This window comes from Topomyia yanbarensis, chromosome 2 (assembly GCF_030247195.1).
Source record: "Topomyia yanbarensis strain Yona2022 chromosome 2, ASM3024719v1, whole genome shotgun sequence".
NCBI lineage: Eukaryota > Metazoa > Arthropoda > Insecta > Diptera > Culicidae > Topomyia > Topomyia yanbarensis.
In genome coordinates this window covers 35,579,099-35,603,505 of record NC_080671.1, presented here as the reverse complement: position 1 = coordinate 35,603,505, position 24,407 = coordinate 35,579,099, and the positions used below count along the sequence as shown (strand labels likewise).

Sequence of the window (24,407 nt, the reverse complement as noted above, 5' to 3'; positions counted from 1 at the left end):
GACATAAAGACGCTGAATCCCTCTGGATAAAGACTCGCCAACTCTATCTTATTCTTATTATTCATCAGTAAGTGTCATTCCAATCGAGCACGAGACCTGTCAAAAGCCCTCAATCCGAAGAAAATCGCTTCGAATCCTTCTGGAACGAGGGCCATTGACAGGTCTCGTGCTCGATTGGAATGACACTGACAGATAAATGGTAAACAAACGATAGACGTTTCGAGTCTTTATCCAGAGGGATTCAGTGTCGTTAATTTGACATAAACATCATCCAATCTACACTGAGAAACAAAAATATGCATAGTTAGCATACTTTCTATTCCTGTCTCTTTTCTTCTGCTGTGATTTTTATGCATTTTCATGCATATACTTGCATTCAATGAGTGGATAGACCGGATATGACCAACGCAAAAAATTACCAGGAGAAGAAACGAGAGGCAGATAGAAAAGTATGCTATCGATGCACAAATAAATTTCTGCGTGTATATAGTTTTATTTTCATTTTGAGTGTTGGCTTGATAGGCCAGATGTAAACAATCGGAGTTTTTCTATGTATGGTTGTCTATGTTTACATAGGATTTACTTTAAAAAACAAAAAAATCGTTTTTACGTATTACGATTTTTTTAAAATAATTTTATATTATGTATATTGGACCTAGAATTTATCGAATGGAACGGAAAACTATATATAGCTCAACGACCCAATTATCATCTTGGATTTGACAAGCGGTGTGGGCATTGTACCAGGACTTCGGTTGAAAAAAAGTATTTGCCATGGTTGCCAGAATCACATTTTGTGCAATGGGTTCAACTGATGTCGCTAGTGCGCCATGGGTGTTGATTTTTTTTAAATTTTCTTCAAGCTGTTACGTAAAGAAGCTATACAAAACAAGCTGTATAACTTTGACATAATTTTTATAAACATGGCTCAGTAAGACATTTATATCGTTCTAAAAAGCGAATTAGTCAGCATGCGTAGGCTTAGTAAAACACAAATCGTAATATTTCTCAAAATATTTAATTCTAATAGCCCAGAATTTACAAAAAAATATCGACAAAGATATTAGATCACAGTAACATCTGTACCAGGAAACGTATTAACTATATATCTCGAAATATACTAATTATCTTCCAAACCTTACTCAAAATTAAACTTACTTTTTTTATTTAGCGGTCGGGTTCCACCCAAAAGCCAAATTTCGTTACGTTTCTATGGATAGTAATATATTTAGCTGCATGCGTTGTTTTTGGAACCACAAGTTCCTTAGAGAACGTTTCCCTGTAATAAATAAAAATATAAATTGATAGTATGTAAACAATAAAAAGTATATTACATGTCCTTGGCAAGTACCATAAACGGTTCAAACTTCAATAACCGTAAAAAGAAGAGCACAAAACTATAGCAATTAACTTTCTCTTCGTCGTAGCTCTTCCGATTCCAGCCTTTGTCTTCTATCGTCCGTAACAGAGTGCTGTCCCAATGACAAAACCACGAGTCAGGTACATCAGCGATCACCAGGCACTGTCCCCATAGACTCCTGTCGACGTGCTTGGAAGTGGTGCATAAAAGACCAGGAGTATCGAACTCCACTATGGATCCTTTCGAATCAGTAAGCGCAATGTGCAAATTAGTGCGATTTCTAAAATCCCGCAGGAAATCTCCCCTGGATGGTCGAAGCACTACGGAGCAGGGTGCTTGTGTAGCATTCACGAAGGGGCTAGGTAAACTAGAAGTGAAATACTTATCTTAAGACTATGGGAATAAGTAACCACACAGATAACATACGTTTAAGCTCATATTCGAAATACATTAAGCAAACGTTGCCTCGATTTTAGCTATGCAGCTAGACCCAGCTGTCAACCTAGGTGCAACGAACAGCTCAGTTGCCATCTACTGAGCTAGTAAGCCACCGCTTTTCAACGTATGTTGATTTGATTGTCGAAAATTTGTTCTAACTTAAACGTCTGCTATCTGTGGAAATACATTCGAACGAATAATTACGCAAAGGGCAATATCGCCTTACAGTGCTCCAGGAGTTGATTGCATAACGGACATCGAGAGGGAACACTGAAAACGAACACATTTTTCTCACAGTGTTTAAAACAGATCACATGCTGATCTTCGTCGGAAGACATCTGAAATTAAAGAAGAAATGCATAGAAAAGTTAGTGCTGGTTGATTCCCGCTCTTTATCATGTACAATTATCGTTTCTAAATAATATTCAATCGTATGATGTACATTTTTCATGGTATTGTTGAGCTCACTCTTGAGTGTTGAACATTGGGGTACCAGGTCCCCGGTTCAAAGTTTTCTATAAGATCGGTTTGAATGGTTGTTCATTTTTTATCTTAAACGAGCAGTGTCTAATTTTGCACGAGTTAGATGTTTTCAAGGGATTTTTTGACAATTTACATGATGAAAATGTACTAACTTGCATGTTCACCACTAGATGACACTGTTTGCACTAGTTTATTACTGCAAGTAAAAATAAGAAAGATAATTTAATTGCCTACAACTGTCAGAGTGCTTCAAATCAATTCAAAATTCCTTATAAGATTTTTTTTCGAGCGTTGTCCTACTGGAACTGTAGAGCAAGGTTCTCGCAAGGGCTCCCCGTCAGAATCACTTACTACAATTGCAAACGAGACATGCAGTGTCGCCCACTAAAACACTGCATTAAGCCAGTTGCAGCGGGACGTGATTCTGAATGTGATATTCATTTCACGGTTCAGATATGTGCGGGCGTAGGTATCATCGCAAAGGGCTCGAGCATTTGTACGTTAACGTGTTCGATCGCGTGTGCGTTTGTATGTCGCGTGTGCTAACGTGTATGTAACTTCGCGTGTGTAAATTTTATTTTATAACCGTGTGCCTTTCGCATATTCGCATGTGTTGTGGAATGATCGCGCGCGGACCGTGAATTTGACACTTAATTTTTGGTTTACGGTTCAGATTCTTGAAGAAAGTGAGCTCTTCCATATCACTAGAGTTCACGGTCATGTAACCATGGAATGTGTTCTCCAGTCGATATTATCGTTATTTTTTGATTGGCCTAACTGTATGTATGGACCTAACTTGCTAGGACGGAGGGTAAAGATTTCCCGACGCGAAAAATTCATGAACACGGACGTTTGCGGGTTCGTGTTTGATACCGCATTTGTAACTTTGTAAGTACTGTAACGTTCACCTTATTACCGGAGTGTTATCAAGTTTGTGCGATCGGGGGTATAGGTATGCGTAGATGATCGCGCAGGGCTTAAGCCTACGTATGTTGACGTGTTTGTCGCGTGTATGTGACTTCGCGTGCATAAATTCGATTTTTAAACCCTGTGCCCATTCCCATATTCGCGTGTGTTGTTGGATGGTTACGCGGACCGCCTTTCTGATATTTAGTTTTCGGTGTACGGTTCACATTCTGACGGGGAGTGAGTTACCCCATATCACTAGTGTTCTCGGTCATGTCGTTGTGTCCAGTGTTGTCCAGTGGATATGAGAGCTTTTTTAATTGATTCGCGTGCATAAATTCGATTTTTATGACGCCGTAGAACGTGTTTTAGTGGATATGCGCGTCATCTTTTTGTTTGGTCCACCGAAAGGTATTGGAGCTATACTACTAGGGCCGAGAATAGGGACTTCCGGACGTAATCGATTCATGATCGCGTGAACACGGGCATTTGGAGGTTCACTCCTAAGACCACGTTTGTTAATCTATAAGTACTAAACCGTTCACTAAATCATCGGGGTGTTATCCTGTTTGCGAGATCGTGGGCGTAGGTGTGCGTGGATGATCGCGAAGGACTCGAGTGTTTGTATGTTCAAGTTTTTGTCGCGTGTGCCAGCGTGTATGTAACTTCGCGTGTATATATTATGTTTTAAAAATGTCTGGCCATTCGCATGTTCGCGTGTGCTTGAATGACCGCACGCGGACCGTGAATATGCTTAATTTTTAGTGTATGGTTCAGCTGCTAAAGGAGTGAGTTCTTCCATTTAACTAGAGTTCCCAGTCATGTCACCACGGTACGAGTTATCTAATTTTGTCTATTGAAGTAGAAAAAGAGAACACATGTAACATGCAATCAAACTACTTGAAATCGTCTAAATACCAGCGAATGATACGTATTTACTATTAACGACAATTGCATTCCGTTAGAAGTATTTCATGCTATGCTGACCGGGAATGGAAGATTCACGTGCGTCGGTAAATTAATCGTACCTTAATTTGTCCAATCCGATATTCCCGACTGAATCGAATCGAATGCACGAAATGAGCACCGGTAAAAACTGACAAATGAATTCCAAGAAAGATTACCCGCTATTCTATCATATACGCCAGTTATGCATCCCTGCCCTGACCCATCTGTCACAAATATTCAGACGAACACATACACAGATAGACATACGATTAGCACATAACAATTGTACACTAGTATTAAAAACTGCATTTATTACAGCACAACTAATAGGGTTTAACTGTTATATTTTTTAATGAGCCTGCGCACGTTGACGAAGCCGACCGATAAATCCACACGCAACGACTCCTACTGCGAGCCAGTCAATCCATGGTGACACGCCAGTCGGCCACGCCAATGTGCATAGGCTATTGGCTGACCGTTCGTTTCGGCTGGTGCAGAGTATGCCAAAATACAAAACATAAAAAAGGCCCATAAGCCCTCTCGGTCTCCTCGATGCACCACTATCGAGGCGTAATGCAATACCCAACATAAAGCATTTGTCTGCCAGATGTTCTATAAAACTGATGCAAAAATATGGTTGATGATGATTGTTGCAATACCGTCAAACCCATCAACATAGGGGAGGGAACAATAATTGGAATCGTTGATGCACGAGAAAAATTATTACCGAATAATTGAAAAAAAAAGAATGTAGGGGAATGTGGCTGGTTGTCGGCTCACTTTTGTCTTTGGCTCATAACATTTCTCCAAAAGCATAATACGGGTACATAAGCATACCAATGGAAAGCTAGAGGCCTTAGCTAATAACTGGCGAAGTAATTTAATTTATTCCGTCTTGAAATAAAAAATGTTACTGACAATTTTAGTGACATGATAATTTTATGCCATTTAGAAATATGTAGTCGGTTGTTGGCACCCTAACAAAATTTAGTGAAAATGGCACAATATAAATAAAAATCACCAACATTAGAAAAGAAAATTAAATTTACTTTACTTTACTTTTAAAATCATTCCTCATCAGAAGCACAATGTGTGCATGTGAAAAGCTGGTACGCTTAGTACGCACCACTAACCCAGATAAGCTCAGCCGGAAATGAACCGGAATTCTGGCTGGTTCCAGTTCTAGTTAGAATCGGTTGTGTCACTGGAGCCCGTGTGCGAACTGGAACCAGCCAGAATTCCAGTTCAATTCCGGCTGAGCTTAACTGGGAACGCCCTGGCGGATCGCATTCATATTGACAGGGTGACCAACTTATACCACACAGAGTTGAATTAGATTATTTATTAAAAGTCAAAACCGCTTTTGGCACAATAGACCGCTTCATTATTGCTGTGCTATGAAAATATTTTTTACGGCTTTTCTTCCCTAAAAATGCTGATTAATCACAAGAATTTTTCAAATAGTTTATTGAAAGCATGTTTACAATAGTGATGCATGAAAATGCTAATATACTGCAAGAAGCATCTGAAATCCAAATAAAATGCTACTTTACTGCATATACTAGTACCTACATACTTGGTGGTTACTTGGGTAATGTTCGGTTTCGAGATGATCTATAGAGCTCAAAAATTGATGTTTGCCGTCATTCTAAAAACAAAGATTGGCGGAGACTTCAAACTGCAAAATGGTGACTTTTCCTTCGCGCGTTATCATATTAAACCGTATAATGTGGATATTTCTCATTTGCAAAGATTGTAATACAGTCGTGATTCGCTGGTTGGGCCATAGCCTTGTCCAACTAACGAATTTGATTCGCTAGTTGGACCGACCGACAAATGTCAAAAACTCTCCAAAAGAGATGTTGGCAGTGTAAATGCATCTGTTCACATCTCTAAATATTGTCAGATTGATTGTCAAAATAAATTTGACATAAGATTTTGGCGTTCAGATGCTTTTTAGTTGGACAATGGTCCAACCAGCGGAGGTCCAACTAAAAAGCGGCCCAGTTAAAAAGTGGCCAACCAGCGAATCACCACTGTAGTAGGATGTCTCCATATCCAAAATTGATATTCGTCACCATACAAAAATTCAACATATCGAAGCTATAGTAGAAAATCCGTCATAATAGATATGACGGACGTTTTACTATAGACAAATCTAAATAGCTTCAATCTGGGTACTTTTAGAATTCGACTTAGATTTCAAAATGACATCAGGCATCTATTTTTGGCATCGACTCATAAAAACCGTGTCGAAAATATTCATATTGATTAGGATATAGAGAATTTCACTAAACCGGATGTCGCCATCTTAGTTTTCAGAATGGTGCCTGTTGGGGTATAGGGAATTTTAAATTTAAAATCTAATTAATTCTAAGCTACGAGTAAAACGTTGCGCGCGAATGTCATCTAAACTGTTATACTAGAGTACATTTTGAGCACCTCTATTTCCTTATCACTAAAACACTTGCAGCCCGATTGCGTAATAGTAGATAAAAAGCAGAACGATAGATCAGAGGAGATGTAAGATAAAACATTACTGGACAGTTAGTAGTCACCAGACCGCCGTACAATAAAGGTATAGACTATACGCGCGCAGTCCAATAAATTTTATTAACGCGAATAAAAACTTTGTGTTTTGGAGGATTTTTTCGGAAATGTGGAAAATTTTACTTGGTGTGAAAAGAACCTTCATTTTGGGAGCCTGAAATACGTGCTACAGGTGTGGACTTAAGTTTTCCGGGAATAAACGGAGCAGCAAATTCAAATCGGCAGATTTATTACTTTTTCGGATCGACTGCTGGAATAGGTGAAGGTTAGTAAAGGTCACCACTGCTATCCGTGGGAACTGGTAGTGCAGTCAGGATTAGTCTGGTGGATTGGTTGTGTAAAGGCTCAACCAACGAATCGCCAACCAACATCTGGTGCCGTGACCAGGATTCGCGGCTGAGCCATACACCATTATCAAGCTGGTTATTGTTCTTCACCAAGCGAAGATTACGCGCCAAGTTCTTCATTTTGCTGGCACTTGGAACGGATGAACTTGAAATATTTCCACCGATGAAGAAGTGATTAGCGAGAACAACCACCTGTACCCCATCATCAGACGTTTTGGAAGTAGTAAATCGATCTTACGTGTTCATGCATGGAACCTGGATCCAGCGAGTCTAATTGGGAAATAGCAATAATATTTACAAGGTTTACAATATTTAGACCACAGGTGAGTGGTATTCCAACACATTTCATTCATCTCTATGGTGCTACTTGGCTCTTCTATTTCTCGTTCATCTGCTTTACTTGGCTGTGAGTAACATATTGCTGGTCGAGATCGCCCACCGCCCTTCGAATGGATGAAAAGTAATAGCTGATTGGATAGGGCGTTGCGTGCAGATACGCTGGAACGGTTAATTTTTTCTTGGAGTAAATTGGCTGATTTTCAAGGATATACACTTTAAGGCCTATTTTTGACAGGCCTCAGGTGAGTGCCTGTCCGATTATTTTATTTAATTTGTGAGGTGCTTCGTGGTACTCCCTTTTCATTTCATGTGGATTCATTCGTAACCCAACTTTGTACCGGGAAACAAGTGCTTTTTGTTCTCTCCGGTGTGGTTTAGTTTTTTCGGTGGTACGAAGGTGCTTGCTGTGGCAGAGGCTGCAGTAAAGCATTACTAATAAACAGTCCCGCGAGTGATAATTGTTACCTGCGATATCAGTTAAAGTAGTGCAGTGAAGTGCGTTACTAAACATTTTTCTTGCCTGAAAGACGGCTTTGTTTAGACGAGCTATATCAGCTCTAATGTGTGAAGGTCACGCGGGTGACGAATAAAACAAACGAAGGATCAATTCACCTACCAGCTCGTCAGGAACCAACTGGTGAAGTATTTCGTTTTTTACTTTTCTTATCGATTTTTTTCTTTTTATTGCTTTTGATTTTTTATTTTGATTTAAGTTAAACAGTGCGGTCGAGCGTGTTGCTCCCGCAACAAAATGGAACAAACAGAAGGATCACCCTCCGAAGAGGAATATTATGAAGAAGAAGAACGTATATCTGATACTGAGACAGATAATGTTATGGTCGATCCACTTCCCCCACTTTCCCCCAATGTCTCACAGCCCCCCCGAGTCAAGGTTTACCAGGATGGATCCGCTGGTCCTTGGGTGGTATACTTTCGGCCCAAAAATAAACCGTTAAACAGCATAACTGTTGCACGGGAGCTGACAAAACGTTACTCGGCCGTAACCGAGATTAAAAAGGTTCAGTCAGACAAACTGCGCGTAGTCGTTACTGACTTGAAACAGGCCAATGATATCGTTAGAAATAGCCTCTTTACGCTGGAGTATCGCGTCTACATCCCTTCTCGTGATGTGGAGATCGACGGTGTGGTAAGTGATGCGGGTCTAACTGTCGATGATCTGATGAATGATGGGGCTGGCCGCTTTAAGGACCCTAACCTTCAATCAGTTAAGATTTTGGAGTGCAAGCAATTGCACTCAAAGTCCATCGAAGATGGTAATTACTATCCATCAGACTCGTTTCGCGTAACCTTCGCCGGATCTGCACTTCCGAGCTACGTTGAAGTGGGAGGAGCTCGTCTACCTGTACGCCTGTTTGTACCGCGGGTCATGAATTGTTCCAATTGCAAGCAGCTAGGTCACACGGCCACCTACTGTAGCAACAAGCAACGGTGCGGTAAATGTGGGGAACGCCATGCGGATGATACTTGCAGTAGCCCCGCTGAGAAGTGTGTTTACTGTGGGGAGAATCCGCATGCACTTTTGACATGCCCAACGTACAAACTTCGCGCGGATAAACTGAAGCGATCCGCCAAAGATCGCTCCAGACGCTCTTACGCAGAAATGCTTAAAAGAGCTGTTCCACTTATCTCCGAAAACCCATTCGCTCTCTTGCCAACTGACGATAACGCCTCTAACGACCCTTGCGAGGGGCATTCTTTGGCTCCGCTTGGAAACTCTAGGAAAAGACCTAATCAAAACTCACCTGAACTTCCTCGTAAGGGTCCTAGGTTGTCCCAAACAAGGGTACAAAATAAAAATAATTCATCAACTGGAAGGGCTGGTACAAATCCGAAGATAATACCTCCTGGTTTTGGGAAATTGAGATACAACCAGGAGTTCCCAGCACTCCCCGGGGCACCAAAAATCCCAAGTGCTCCAATTTTACAGTCAGAAACTCAACCTAAAACGGGATTCCTTAAATTTTCTGACATTGTGGACTGGATATTCACAGCTTTCAACATTACCGATCCTATGAAAAGCTTGCTGGTTGCTATTCTACCAACAGTAAGAACATTTTTAAAACAGTTGACTGAACAATGGCCCCTCCTTACAGCGATCGTATCCTTCGATGGCTAACTTATTAGACGGAATCAGGGATCTGATCACTGTTTTACAGTGGAACTGCAGAAGTATTATCCCCAAAATTGATTCATTAAAACACTTGCTAAATTACAATCATTGTGATGCATTTTCCCTATGTGAAACATGGCTAACTTCTAATATAAACCTCAACTTCCACGATTTTAACATTATCCGCTTGGATCGAGAAGACTCATATGGGGGGGTACTTTTAGGGATCAAAAAGTGCTACTCCTTCAATCGAATCAACCTCCCTTCGACGCCAGGCATTGAAGTTGTCGCTTGTCAAACAACAATCAAAGGCAAAGATCTTTGCATTGCTTCTATTTACATTCCTCCTAGGGCCATGATGGGATATCGAAGATTCTCCAACGTGATTGAACACCTTCCCTCGCCCCGCCTGCTTCTTGGAGACTTTAACTCTCACGGTACGGGGTGGGGCTGTCTATACGACGATAATCGATCTTCGACAATTCAAGACCTTTGTGACAACTTCAATATGACAATTCTGAACACAGGGGAAATGACACGAATTCCTAGACCACCTGCGCAAGCAAGTGCACTGGACATATCTTTATGCTCGACATCACTACGGTTAGATTGCAAGTGGAAGGTAATATCTGATCCCCACGGTAGTGACCACTTACCAATTGTAATTGCAATCACCACTGGTTCAAGACCATCGACACCAATCAATGTTCCCTATGACCTCACACGAAACATTGATTGGAAGAGCTACGCTGCTGAGATATCCAAAACTATCGATTCAACACAGATACTTCCCCCGGAGGAAGAATATAAGTTTTTGTCCAACTCGATTCTCGATAGCGCGATTCAAACTCAGACGAAACGAGTACCCGACGTGAACACCCAAAAACGTTCTCCCAACCCGTGGTGGGACAAAGAGTGCTCAGACGTGTACGCGGAGAAAGCTGCCGCGTATAAAACTTTCCGGAACGACGGGTTAGTTGCTAGTTATCGAGTGTACGCGATATTAGAAAAGCGAATGAAAAATTTAATGAAAGCTAAGAAACGCAGTTACTGGCGCCGGTTTGTCGACGGGTTAACAAGAGAAACATCGATGAGCACTCTTTGGGGCACGGCCCGACGTATGCGAAACCGAAACAGTACTAACGAGAGCGTGGAATATTCAAACCGTTGGATATTCGATTTCGCCAAGAAGGTTTGTCCGGATTCCGCCCCGGCACAGAAAATCTACCGCGCCGCGTCGCCTTACAATACCGCGAACGAAACACCGTTTACGATGGTGGAGTTCTCACTTGCTCTCTTATCATGTAACAATAAAGCCCCGGGGCCAGATAGAATTAAATTCAACTTATTGAAGAATCTGCCAGACTCTGCCAAAAGACGCTTGTTGAATTTATTTAATAGGTTTCTTGAGGGTAACATTGTCCCACATGACTGGAGACAGGTGAGGGTCATCGCCATCCAAAAACCAGGAAAACCAGCCTCCGACCACAATTCGTATCGTCCGATCGCAATGCTGTCCTGTATCCGGAAGTTGTTCGAGAAAATGATCCTGTTTCGGCTCGACAATTGGGTCGAAACAAATGGCTTACTGTCAGATACACAATTTGGCTTCCGCAAAGGCAAAGGGACGAACGATTGCCTTGCGTTGCTCTCAACAGAAATTCAAATGGCATATGCTAACAAAGAGCAGATGGCATCAGTATTCTTGGATATTAAGGGGGCTTTCGATTCAGTTTCGATCAACATTCTTTATGAGAAGTTGCACCAGCATGGTCTTTCGCCAATTTTAAATAACTTTTTGCTAAACCTGTTGTCTGAAAAACAAATGCATTTCTCGCATGGCGATTTATCGACATCACGATTTAGCTACATAGGCCTTCCCCAGGGCTCATGTCTAAGCCCTCTCCTCTACAATTTTTACGTGAATGACATTGACGAATGTCTTGTCAATTCCTGCACGCTAAGGCAGCTTGCAGATGACGGTGTGGTCTCTATTACAGGTCCTAAAGCCGTCGACTTGCAAGGACCACTGCAAGATACCTTGGACAATTTGTCTGCATGGGCTCTCCAACTGGGTATCGAGTTCTCCACGGAGAAAACTGAGCTAGTCGTATTTTCTAGAAAGCGTGAACCAGCGCAACTACAGCTTCAATTAATGGATCAAACTATTGCTCAGGCTTCAACATTCAAATATCTCGGGGTATGGTTCGACTCTAAAGGTACCTGGGGATGTCACATTAGGTATCTGAAACAGAAGTGCCAACAAAGGATCAACTTTTTCCGTACAATAACTGGAACATGGTGGGGTGCCCATCCAGGAGACCTAATCAGGTTGTACCAAACAACGATATTATCAGTGTTGGAGTACGGATGTTTCTGCTTTCGCTCCGCTGCGAACATACACTTCATCAAACTGGAGCGAATCCAGTATCGTTGCTTGCGTATTGCCTTGGGTTGCATGCACTCGACCCATACGATGAGTCTCGAAGTGCTGGCGGGCGTTCTTCCGCTGAAAAATCGATTCTGGGACCTCTCATATCGATTGCTCATTCGATGCGATATTCTGAACCCATTGGTGATTGCAAATTGCGAAAGGCTTGTCGAGCTTAATTCTCAGACCCGATTCATGTCCTTGTACTTCGATTACATGGCACAGAACATCAATTCATCTACATATAACGTCAACCGTGCTCATCTCTTAGATACTTCTGATCCAACTGTATTTTTCGATACATCCATGAAGGAAGAGATTTGTGGAATTCCGGATCATATTCGCCCACAAGTGGTCCCAAATATTTTCTATAACAAATACCATCAAGTCGACTGCGCCAAAATGTTCTACACTGACGGATCAATTCTCGACGGGTCCACAGGCTTCGGTATCTTCAACGAAAATCTTGCTGCCTCATTCAAACTCAATGATCCTGCTTCAATTTACGTCGCAGAATTAGCTGCCATTCAGTATACTCTCGGGATCATTGACACCCTGCCCTCAGACCATTACTTCATCGTTTCGGATAGTCTCAGCTCCATTGAGGCCATCCGTGCGGCGAAGCCTGGAAAGCACTCACCGTATTTCCTGGGGAAAATACGGGAATATCTGAGTGCTTTATCTGAAAAATCTTACCAGATTACCTTGGTTTGGGTCCCGTCACATTGTTCTATTGCGGGCAATGAGAAGGCGGACTCTTTAGCCAAGGTGGGCGCATTAGAAGGCGACACTTACGAAAGACCAATTTGCTTCAACGAATTTTTCAGTATCTCTCGTCAGAGGACGCTCGATAGTTGGCAAACCTCATGGAGCAATGGGCATCTGGGACGGTGGCTACATTCCATTATCCCGAAGGTATCAACGAATGCTTGGTTTAAGGGGTTGGATGTGAACCGGGACTTTATTCGTACGATGTCAAGGATCATGTCCAACCATTACTCGTTTGACGCGCATCTCCGTCGTATAGGGCTTGCTGAAAATAATCATTGTGTTTGTGAGAACGGCTATCACGACATCGAGCATGTTGTTTGGCTGTGCGCAGAGTACTGTGTTGCCAGGTCCCAACTAATAGATTCCCTTCGGGCCCGAGGTAGATCACCCTATGTGCCAGTCCGGGACGTCCTGGCAAGCCGTGACCACCCCTATATTTTTCTTATCTATATCTTTTTGAAAACCATTGATGTCCAAGTTTAATACATTTTACCCTCTCTCATTCACAGTAGAATCTCACCAACCTATCCCTGTATCTACAATATGGCATTGCTTCACGAGTCTTCGGTGCACACTCTTCTTGATAACCGTCTATCCAGAACATCATGACATACCGCACATGCAGATGATATAGAGTGCCAATAATTATCCGAAATATCGACCCTCCCCTCGCCCCTGCGATTACAGGCTGGAAACTACAACACTACAACAAAGTGTGCATATCCGCCACAATGATCAATCAGCAAACGACGATGTCAATTACACAATATGTATCCCACTTCCTACCTTTGTCCTTTACTTACATAAGAGGGGAGCAAGCCGCCCCTAAATACGGCTTTCCCTTCCCCCACTAACATGTGACATGTAATATAAAAAAAAATGAATTATCGGCCTCGTTAAGCTACAGCATTTGGGCCTAAATAAACGTATTTTAAGATTAAAAAAAAAAAAATTTCATGTGGATTACTGGATATGGTTAATGGTTCTGGAGGATACGATTCATTCTTTTAAATTGACTGTTGCACATCGCTTTGCTGGGGGATCATTTGCCATCGCTGAAAACATAAAACAAGGCGATCAATATTCACGTCGGACCAGAAGCCGTTTATTCTTTTTCATACAAGGCCTATTTTGGACAGGCCTCAGGTGAGTACCTGTCCAAAAGAATCTACTCTGGTAGGCGGTACTTCCTGGTTCCGTATTTTTCTTTCTTTCTTGGTATTTCGAGCGGTGCTGGTTTGGTAGTGGGGATGGCAGAGCGATTGGTGAAGGAAAAAATTAAAAAGCGTGAACGCATGTTTGCGTCTTTGAAACGGCACGCTCATTTTTTGGAGACATACAATGCGGAGACTCAATGCGGACAGATTCAGAGCAGATTGGATAAAATGGAGAAGAAGTGGGAAGAGTTCGAAGAGCTACAAGAGGAAATTGCAGAAATGGACGAGAACGGCGATGATGAGGAGGAAAATAACAGAGTGTTTGGGCGTTTTGAAAATCTATATTTTGAGCTTCGAGCCGCGCTGCTGGCAAAGGTTGCCCCTTCCATCCATTCTACCTCGAATTTAGATATTACAGTCGGACGGAATAGTAGCTCTTATGGGTTTCACACTGGAGTTCGTTTACCGCAAATTTCATTGCCGGATTTCGATGGAGATTATAGAGGATGGCTGTCCTTTAAATCCACTTATGAATCACTAATTCACGAATCGGCTGAACTTAATGACGTACAAAAATTTCATTATCTCAAGTCAGCATTGAAGGGGGAGGCTGCGAAACTCATAGAATCATTGACGATCACGAACGGAAATTACGCTATAGCTTGGACCACCATTACCAAGCGCTACTCCAATGAATACCTTCTCAAGAAGCGGCATCTCCAAGCACTGATGGAGTATCCTAAGATAGAGAAAGAGTCCGCGACCGCCATTCATGGCTTGATGGACGAGTTCGAACAACGATTAAAAATACTTAAACAGCTAGGCGAAAATACAGAGAGCTGGGGTGCGCTAATCGTTCATTGGATGTGCTCGAAATTAGATGGGCAGTCATTGCAACTTTGGGAAGATCATGCTGCTTCGGTTGATGTTCCAACTTTCGAAGTTTTGATGGCATTTTTGGAAAAACGAACGCGGGTTTTGGATGCTGTATCATCAAACGTGATGGAAACCACAAAATCTCTGCAAAAACCGATCGTCAAACAAACAAGACTAGCAGTACACGCTACCACGGGAAACGAACGGAACATTACGGCTTGTCCCTTCTGTGGGGAGACTCATTACATGGCGAGATGTGCAAAATTTCTGAGTTTGAGTCTCAAGGAGAAACTGGAGTTCGTCAATAGCAAACGATTGTGCAGTAACTGCTTTCGAGCAGGACACTGGGTACGGGAGTGTAACTCAAATTTCAGCTGCAGAACGTGTGGCAGAAAACATCACTCTCTCATTCACCCTGGTTTTCCGCCTAGCAACAGTGAAACAGCTAACAACACGACAGCAGGACAATCTTCGAGGAGAGTGGATACGCAAACAGCATCATCGAATCTTGCGACAAGTGGTGCCGAATCTGAACAACATGAAACGGAGGAGGACGAACCCGTTGGATCATATAGTATCGGAACAAAGGGCGGTGCATCCAATGTATTTTTATCTACAGTTGTTTTGACACTGCGGAATCAAAATGGGGAGAAACAGCTAGCACGAGCACTTCTTGATAACGGATCCCAAGCAAATATTATGAGTGAGCGACTGTGTCAGATACTTAAGTTGAAACGGCGTTCCGTAAATGTTCCAATTTGTGGTGTGGGGCAGTCTGAATCAAGGGCTAAGCATGCGGTTAGAACCGTTATTAGTTCCAGAGTGACAGAATTCTCGGTGGAAGTGGATTTTCTGGTTTTGCAACGGGTCACTTCTGAACTACCTTCAACTACCGTATCGGTGTCACATTGGAAGATCCCTGACAACCTTCAAATGGCGGATCCCGGTTTTAATACCAGCAGTAGGATTGATCTCCTAATTGGGGCGGAGCATTTTTATCGATTTCTATATGAGCGCGAAATGAATCGAATTACCTTAGGGCCCGGATTTCCCGTATTGGTGGACACGGTATTCGGCTGGATTGTTTCGGGCAAGTGTGCTAATTCCAAGAGCCATCCAGTTAATTGTTACTTGGCTACATCATCAGAGAATCTGGAGGGAATACTCGAGAGGTTTTGGAAGGTAGAAAACTCTGAAGATCAACCTGCATGGTCTAAAGAGGAGCAAGATTGCGAAGCACACTTTATCAACACACACGAGCGTTTGCCGGATGGCAGGTACGTCGTCCGATTGCCAAGGCAATTGAATTTCAACAGAATGTTGGGGGAATCCAAAACCATGGCATTAGAGCGTTATTCAAAATTGGAAAAACGACTAGAGCGAAATTCGGAGATGAAAACCCAATATCACGCATTTATAAGAGAGTATATAGACTTAGGACACATGAGGAAGCTATCGGAGGAGGAAGTGGAAACAACACCTAGAGGAAAAGCGTATTACCTGCCGCATCACGCCGTTGTGAAGGAGTCAAGCACTACAACAAAGGTACGTGTTGTGTTTGACGGATCAGCGCACACAGATAGCGGGTTTGCGTTGAACGACGTGCTACTGAAAGGGCCAACGATTCAGGACGACCTGTTAAGTCTCCTTTTACGCTTTCGTAAGCATGAGGTGGCCCTCGTCGGGGATATTGAAAAGATGTACAGGCAAGTACGTTTACACCATGATGATACTTCTTTGCAGCGAATTTTATGGAGGTTTTCCGAGCATGAGCCCATCGGTGTATATGAGCTGCTTACGGTTACCTACGGACTAACACCATCGTCCTTTCTGGCAATCAGAACGCTGCATCAACTTGCTGCTGACGAGAGTCTTAACCATCCACGCGCAAGCTCTGTACTTGTTCAAGATTTCTACGTGGACGATTATATTGGTGGAGCTTCAACCGTCCAAGCAGCAATCCAGCTACGGAAGGAGCTTGCTGATCTTACGTCCAGAGGAGGTTTTCCATTGCGGAAATGGTGCTCCAATCGCCCTGAGGTCTTAGCTGATATACCTGCAAACCAACTTGGAACAAATCTATCTATTTCTTTCGAGCTCACTCCAGGCGAGGAAGTAAAGGCTTTGGGAATTACTTGGGATCCAAAGACGGATCATCTGCTATTCGCTTTCGACATTGATGAGAATTGCGAAAACTGGACTAGGAGGCGTATTCTTTCTGCCATAGCAAAACTTTTCGACCCGCTTGGATTAATTTCGCCGGTGGTGGTTGTAGCAAAAATTATGATGCAAGAACTTGCTCTGTTACAATCTGCTTGGGACGCTCCTGTGCCGTCACTGCTGGAAAAAAATGGACACAATTCTATGACCAGTTAAGCAGACTTTCGGAGCTACGAATCAACAGGTTTGCTTTCATTCCAGATTGGGTCAGCATTCAACTACACTGCTTTGCCGATGCCTCTGAATTAGCGTATGGAGCCTGCTTATATATACGTGCAGTTGATTCAGCAGGAAATGTGCGCATCGAGTTATTATCTTCCAAGTCCCGTGTCGCTCCACTGAAAAGATTAACACTCCCACGATTAGAACTCTGTGCTGCAAAGGAAGCTGCTTGCCTGCATGCGAAGGTAGTAAAGGCACTTGATTTAACTGGCTGTAGGTGTACCTTTTGGTCTGACTCCACCATTGTGCTACATTGGTTAAATGCTCTTCCAAACACTTGGAAAACTTTCGTGGCAAACCGTGTTTCAACTATTCAAACTCTTAGCCATGGTCATTGTTGGCAGCACATCGCTGGTAAGGAAAACCCAGCCGATCTAGTTTCGCGCGGAATGTCAGTTGATGAATTCCTCAGCAGCGGGTTGTGGAAAAGTGGGCCACCCTGGTTGCTTTCTTCTGAGGAATTGTGCACTTCTCTTACCCAGAATGTGAATTACACAGATGAAGAATTGGAAACTCGAAGGCTGGTGTATACCGTCGTTGCAAAACCGGAACCCAATTCTCTGTTTTCGCTACGATCTTCATTGGAGCCCCTTTTGCGTATCGTGGCATATTGTATTCGATTTTCCCGTAATTGTCGCACGTCAGTTGAACGCAATCGAACCCCATTTCTAACAGTCGAAGAGTTTTCAACCGCAAAGCTGGCGTTGGTTAAATTGGTTCAAGCCGAATGTTTCGGGGACGAACTCAAAAATTTGCGCAAGCATCGATATGTCAACAAAAGTTCTACGCTTAAACTGCTTCGTCCTTACCTGGATAAACAAGGCATCATCAGGGTTGGTGGTCGTCTACGTCATTCAAGTCAGGAATATACTAGCAAACATCCAGCGATTCTACCGAGTGTACACCCATTCACCCGAATGCTGGTTGACTATTATCATCGTCAAACAGTTCACGGAGGACGTCAACTAACTTTGGCAACGATGAGACAGGAGTTTTGGCCCATACATGGCAAAAGAGTGGTTAACGCAGTATTACGAAAATGTTATCGTTGTTTTCGCTGTAACCCAGTGCCCGTTCAACAACCCACAGGCCAACTGCCAGCCCCACGTGTGCGGCCGAGTAGGCCATTCTCGATTGTAGGTGTGGATTACTGCGGTCCTTTTTACTTAAAACCGCCATATCGACGTGCAGCCGCACCCAAGGCATATATCGCGGTCTTCGTTTGTTTTGCAACAAAAGCGATGCATCTGGAAGTCGTCAGCGACTTATCGACTGTCGGATTTTTGTCTGCCTTTCACCGCTTCATTGGGCATCATGGAGTCCCAAGTGAAATTCACTCAGACAATGCGAAAAATTTTGCAGGCGCCAAACACGAACTTAACGAACTCTACCGCATCCTGAATGATGAGACAAGCCAAAGATGCATCGGAACCGAATTCTCACAACAAGGAATCTCGTGGCAATTTATTCCACCTAGAGCTCCTAATTTCGGCGGATTATGGGAGGCAGCTGTTCGCTCCGTTAAAACTTCGCTAAAACGGGAAATTGGTACGCGTCAACTGTCACTAGAAGATTTCTCCACGCTTCTGGTCCAAATAGCTGCTGCCTTAAACTCAAGGCCACTCGCTCCACTGTCTGATGATCCCTCAGACTTTGATGCTCTCACGCCGGCCCATTTTTTGATCGGCACACCTATGAAGGCTCTACCAGAACTCGATCTTCGAAGCATCCCCACAAACCGCCTGACCCACTACCAGCAACGACAGCAAATGTTTCAACAGTATTGGCAGCGATGGAGCAGAGACTACCTCACCGAACTTCAAACAGTCAGCAAAAATCTTCAGCCAACCTTAATTCGTGTTGGTAGCATCGTAGTACTACGAGAGGATAATCAACCACCTTTATGTTGGCCCTTGGCAAGGATCATCGAGGTCCATCCCAGCACGGAAGGCGTAGTAAGAGTGGTAACCCTAAAAACCATCAACGGAGTGTATAAGCGACCAGTATGCAGAATTTGCCCTTTACCGTCCCATCAGGAAGCCGACAATCAAAAGGAATATGCAGTAGAGAAGTAACAAATTAATTCATGTTAGTTTTTAAGTGCATTCTTATACGTAATATTGTGATTGTATTTGTTGAAGCTAGTTCAAGGGAGGCAGTAATGTTGGGGTATAGGGAATTTTAAATTTAAAATCTAATTAATTCTAAGCTACGAGTAAAACGTTGCGCGCGAATGTCATCTAAACTGTTATACTAGAGTACATTTTGAGCACCTCTATTTCCTTATCACTAAAACACTTGCAGCCCGATTGCGTAATAGTAGATAAAAAGCAGAACGATAGATCAGAGGAGATGTAAGATAAAACATTACTGGACAGTTAGTAGTCACCAGACCGCCGTACAATAAAGGTATAGACTATACGCGCGCAGTCCAATAAATTTTATTAACGCGAATAAAAACTTTGTGTTTTGGAGGATTTTTTCGGAAATGTGGAAAATTTTACTTGGTGTGAAAAGAACCTTCATTTTGGGAGCCTGAAATACGTGCTACAGGTGTGGACTTAAGTTTTCCGGGAATAAACGGAGCAGCAAATTCAAATCGGCAGATTTATTACTTTTTCGGATCGACTGCTGGAATAGGTGAAGGTTAGTAAAGGTCACCACTGCTATCCGTGGGAACTGGTAGTGCAGTCAGGATTAGTCTGGTGGATTGGTTGTGTAAAGGCTCAACCAACGAATCGCCAACCAACAGTGCCAAAAATCAATCTCTGGCATCTACTCGTCAAGCCCGTTCCGAAAATACTCATATTGGGGTGCCGACAACCGATTCAATGTTGAATCACAATATAGAATAAATTCACTTTGTAAATATTCAATGCGCATATTTTTTCGATCGATGCATGCATGACGTGCGGGACCAACAAACAACCGATCATGCAGACGATCCTTGTCGAAGAAGATGCAGGGCAGTCTCGCCAAAAGGTCACCCAACACGAATTTGAAGGTCCGGTGCGATTGTCATTCAAAATCGTCACTCACTGGAGCAAGAGGTCATTGAAACAGACAATCCCGTCCTTCAGTAGATCCACGTATGCCAAGCTCGAATCGATAACTACACCATCGATCTCAACTTTGCTAGCGGGCATGTAATCGCGTTAGTTCCTCATGAAAGTCTTTTCGCCAATAATGTCATTTGTTTGCTCTAGACAAAATATCACAATCCTGAGCTTATCCAGGCGAACTTTCGAGATGTCTGGCACAGCCAGTGATGTACCAAATCGGGTTTTTATAATTTTGGGGAAAAAACCCAAGGTTTTTTCGAGGGAAGATTGGGTTTTTTGCATTTTTTGATGTTTTGGTAATTGAACATTAATATATTGTTATCCAAACATTTTTATTTTATTTATGAGCATTATTGTCATAAAGTTTTGCATGTATATGAATTCTGAATGGTTTTCCTCGATTGAATCATTGTTATAGCGGTGATCCAACATTTTTTACAAATATTGTGGTTAAATAAGTGATAAAACTTTTCAATGTTTGGGCTAAGTCGATTGTGCTTCTTACTGTGAATCCACCTAAACGAACTAAACATTTTTTCTACTGCTGCTGATGTAGCTGATAACGAAAAAAATCGGATTGTGATTTGTGAGAGTTCTGATTACGGTTCATACTAATGACGAATGTCAAGGCCACTCGCATTCTGCATATGACTCACTTTTCACCGAACTAAATAGGTATTTTCTAAATTTTGTGTGAATACCTACCTCATTTCGCTAAAAGTATAGCAACCCCTAAAATGAGTAACAAGCAGACTAAAAGTAGTTTGGGCATCACACGATTATTCTAATTTTCACTTGTCAGAGTAACAATGACTATTGTTCCCAGTATTATATGAAACCAGTTGGAATATGGAATGGACCGAAATTAAAGTCGCAGGAACAGAAAATGCTTCGTAAAACCCGTATTAAATATATTAGAATGTGAAAATTGAATTTAAACTTCAAGTTTCAAAATTGGACAGGAGCTTTTCGATTATGTCCTACAGAATAAAAACCGTAAAAAAAGTATATCCGGTTCTTGCAAAGGACTTTTCTTTATCCAACTTTTAATCTTGAATGTAATGTTGTACGGAATTTCCTCTGAGCGAATTATACTGGAGGTTCATCCTTGCCGACTTTTTCGGGTGAGAATATTCTAAGCGATTGTCATGCTCAAGGATCTCTGTCCGATTTTTACGCTTGATGTTTATATTCGATTTCTACATGCTAAGATATCTGGAATGGATTCTACAAAGTATATTTTATCCTTGCGACTTTTATTTTCGGTCTCTCAAATGTAAATGCAAGATTCTTTAACCCTCCGGAAGTCGCGCTTATAGCCCACTGAATGAGCAGCCGCTGGTGCCCTAAGACGATTTCGCTAGATTTTCAGAGCAGCCTGCACTCAGTGCACTAGCGCGACTGCCGAAAGGATAAAAAAATAAATGAACATTATACATTCGATAAAACGAAAAAACCCATATTTCGTCCGGGTTAAAATGATTTGGGAAAAAACCCGGTTAAAACCCAAAAATAAAAACCCGGGAAGATGGAATTTTTCCCATCGGTACATCACTGGGCACAGCTGAATATTTCTGCGTCTTGCGGAATATTAGAATACTTCGTGGGCTATCTTTGATCCGACAGAAGATCGGATACGGTCGAACCCAGTTCAATATGTTCGATTTTAAATATAAGCTCAGATCTTTGGCGACGAGTCTTGATCGACATCGATTTTCAATTTAGGAATACACTTAATATACGATAGAGTGCCTATATTTACGATCTTCCTGAAATTTCAGATCGGACACACATCAAAAGTATTGCTACCTCGAAAAAGTCCCCATACAAAATTTGAGCGCAATCAAAAAACAATGTCATGAAGCGTCGAGATCTGGTGTAATGCTGAAAAAAATGAATATTTTTGAATTGAGATGAGACTTGAGTTTGGAAATGCAGTTTATATTTTTTTAGTATGCCAAATGCTTTAGAAATCAATGAAATGTCAAAATCTAATGTCAATTCGAAAAAAAGAACAAGTTTTTTGATTTTTATTTGAAGTTTGAAAATTAAAAGTACCAGAGAGGCAACTATTGTCAATACAATTTTTATGAGAAAATATAAGATCCGTTGTTTCGTGCAGCTCTAAGACATTTGGCATAGAAAATAAATTAAAAGCAGCCTTTTCTGACCGCAGTTTCAACTCAAATCCAAAATTCTCCAAGTTTCATAAAGGTTATCTTAAAACAAAATACAGAATGGCAGTAGATCTCGACGCTTCATTACATCCTAAGCCATTTAGCATAAAAATCGGATTCAATTTTTGAATATTTTATAATTTTCCTTTTGTGTTTTTTGCGCGGGTGAAAATTTTTGCACTTTGGCCGTTTTGCGCAACCCCTTCATCGCGTCCGATTGAATTGAAACTTTTGTTTGTAGATGTGCGTCCGGTTACTAAATTCTATGATCACCTGTTTTCCATACACGCCATTGGCACTCTAATATACAGCCGTCTGAATAGATGCTCCCTCCGTCACCTTCAAACACCTAGCGTCAACTGATTTCTTAAATATACAGTAAAAGATTAATGGTTGGAATTTATATGAAATGAACGATAGTCAAACATTAATTATTTAGGGCCATTTCTATGTACACAAATTATTATTTGAAGGTCGAACTGAAAAAGAAAGCAAAAGTAAACACCAAAGGGGCGCAAAACTGAGACTCCACCAGAAGATTACGGCTCTGATGACCATATCTGCTTTCTGTCAAAAGGTACATAGGGGTGCCGACAACCGACCACTTTCCCCTACATCGGTTGAATCATCCTTGGAAAAAAAAATTGAGATAATCGTGTTGAAAATTTCAAGCTACCACGCTACAATCTACACTTGTAAGGTAAGGCGCGATTCGAAAGCGGTAACTTTCGATCTATTCCTCGCATCTCTATGAAAATTTGAGAAAATATTTTTAGGAAGTACATTCTAATAAAGTAAAACAAATCCACATTTTTTTTTTTGAAAAATAATAGAGGTGTTCAACCTCTTTAGCATAATCCTTAAGGGATGATCCATAAATGACGTAGCATTTTTTGAGTGATTTTTAACACCCCCCTCCCCCATCGTAGCATTTCGTCACAAACCTCTAAATACCCGCCTGGTAATTACGTAGCTTGACAGTAACTCTGCCCCCATTATTAGACCCCCCCCCCTTGTCCCAGCAAGTTTTTTTTTAAATTCTATTTTATTCCCCTTTAAAAAAGCTACGTAGCATGACATGACCCCCTACCCCCCAGTCGTCACACATCATCACAAAATACAAAACTCCCCCCTCCCCCATATAATACTACGTCATTTATGGATGATCGCTAGTTTATGGATGATCCCTAAGACATAGTGTAAGTTAAATGCAACAAAAGTATGCTATCCCTGGCATAAGCGAAATTTGATTGGAGCAATGCCGTATCAAACTGTCTAAACCACAAATGTGTAATCGCGCGATCCAATATTAACGCATTAGAACCCCAAATCCAGCCCATCGCTCACACAAAACACAGAGACATGGCTAATCAATCAGATGAACTAGGGTGATGAGCTCATTTGCACCATGTTTCTATTATCGCCCTATCCATTTGAAGCCGTTGGTTAGAGCAGTGTCTGCCATCTTTGTTCAACGCATTGAGTCAAATGGTCAAACTCGATTCGAGTTTTCGTTGCGCTCAAACACGAGAATGTTACTGTTTTCAGTGCATTTGTGTTGTTATATTGATTCTTATCAACGAAGCAAAGCTGTTGATGTCAATTTTTATGCATTCCGTTGATTGTAGGGCGAGAAATTAGCGAATTAGTGAGGCACCTTGCTTAGTATGGTGAAAATAGGCACTTTAGCCTATCGCCCAAGAACAGTTATAATAAACCACACCTCTACTTTGGCAGTGACCACGTGCGTACGCAACATACTTGCGCGCACATGGTCTCATTGCGTCCCATTCCGACAAAAAATATTCCAACCCCCCATTGCATGTACTACCTCGATAAAGCCCGATACCCACGGCATCAACAAACAACCCCACTTCAATATCGGTCCAATCAGCTGAAGTTAGTTGTTATTCCGGTAACCATGGGTAACCGATTAAACTTCCTCGTGAGTGTGTATATGTATATGAAAGGACAAGTATCCTTGCAACC

The 24,407-nt window shown here is 42.0% G+C and overlaps 2 protein-coding genes across 2 annotated transcripts in view; one reads left to right on the top strand and one right to left on the bottom strand.

The window, feature by feature from the left end:
* Positions 1 to 999: 999 nt before the first annotated feature.
* LOC131682720 (MKRN2 opposite strand protein) overlaps positions 1,000 to 24,407 on the bottom strand; it is a 50,514-nt gene continuing 27,106 nt past the window's right edge. Inside the window, exons 2-4 of the mRNA XM_058964414.1 lie at positions 2,003 to 2,136; positions 1,335 to 1,727; positions 1,000 to 1,279 (exon numbers count right to left, since the gene is read on the bottom strand). Of these exons, the coding sequence (XP_058820397.1) occupies positions 1,168 to 1,279; positions 1,335 to 1,727; positions 2,003 to 2,136 (639 nt within the window). The 3' untranslated portion in view covers positions 1,000 to 1,167. The remainder of the gene's footprint in view (positions 1,280 to 1,334; positions 1,728 to 2,002; positions 2,137 to 24,407) is intronic.
* Positions 13,778 to 17,113, top strand: LOC131679424 (uncharacterized). The gene has a single exon (XM_058960156.1). It carries the CDS (start codon positions 13,955 to 13,957, stop codon positions 17,111 to 17,113), a length of 3,159 nt encoding a protein of 1,052 aa, XP_058816139.1. The 5' UTR covers positions 13,778 to 13,954.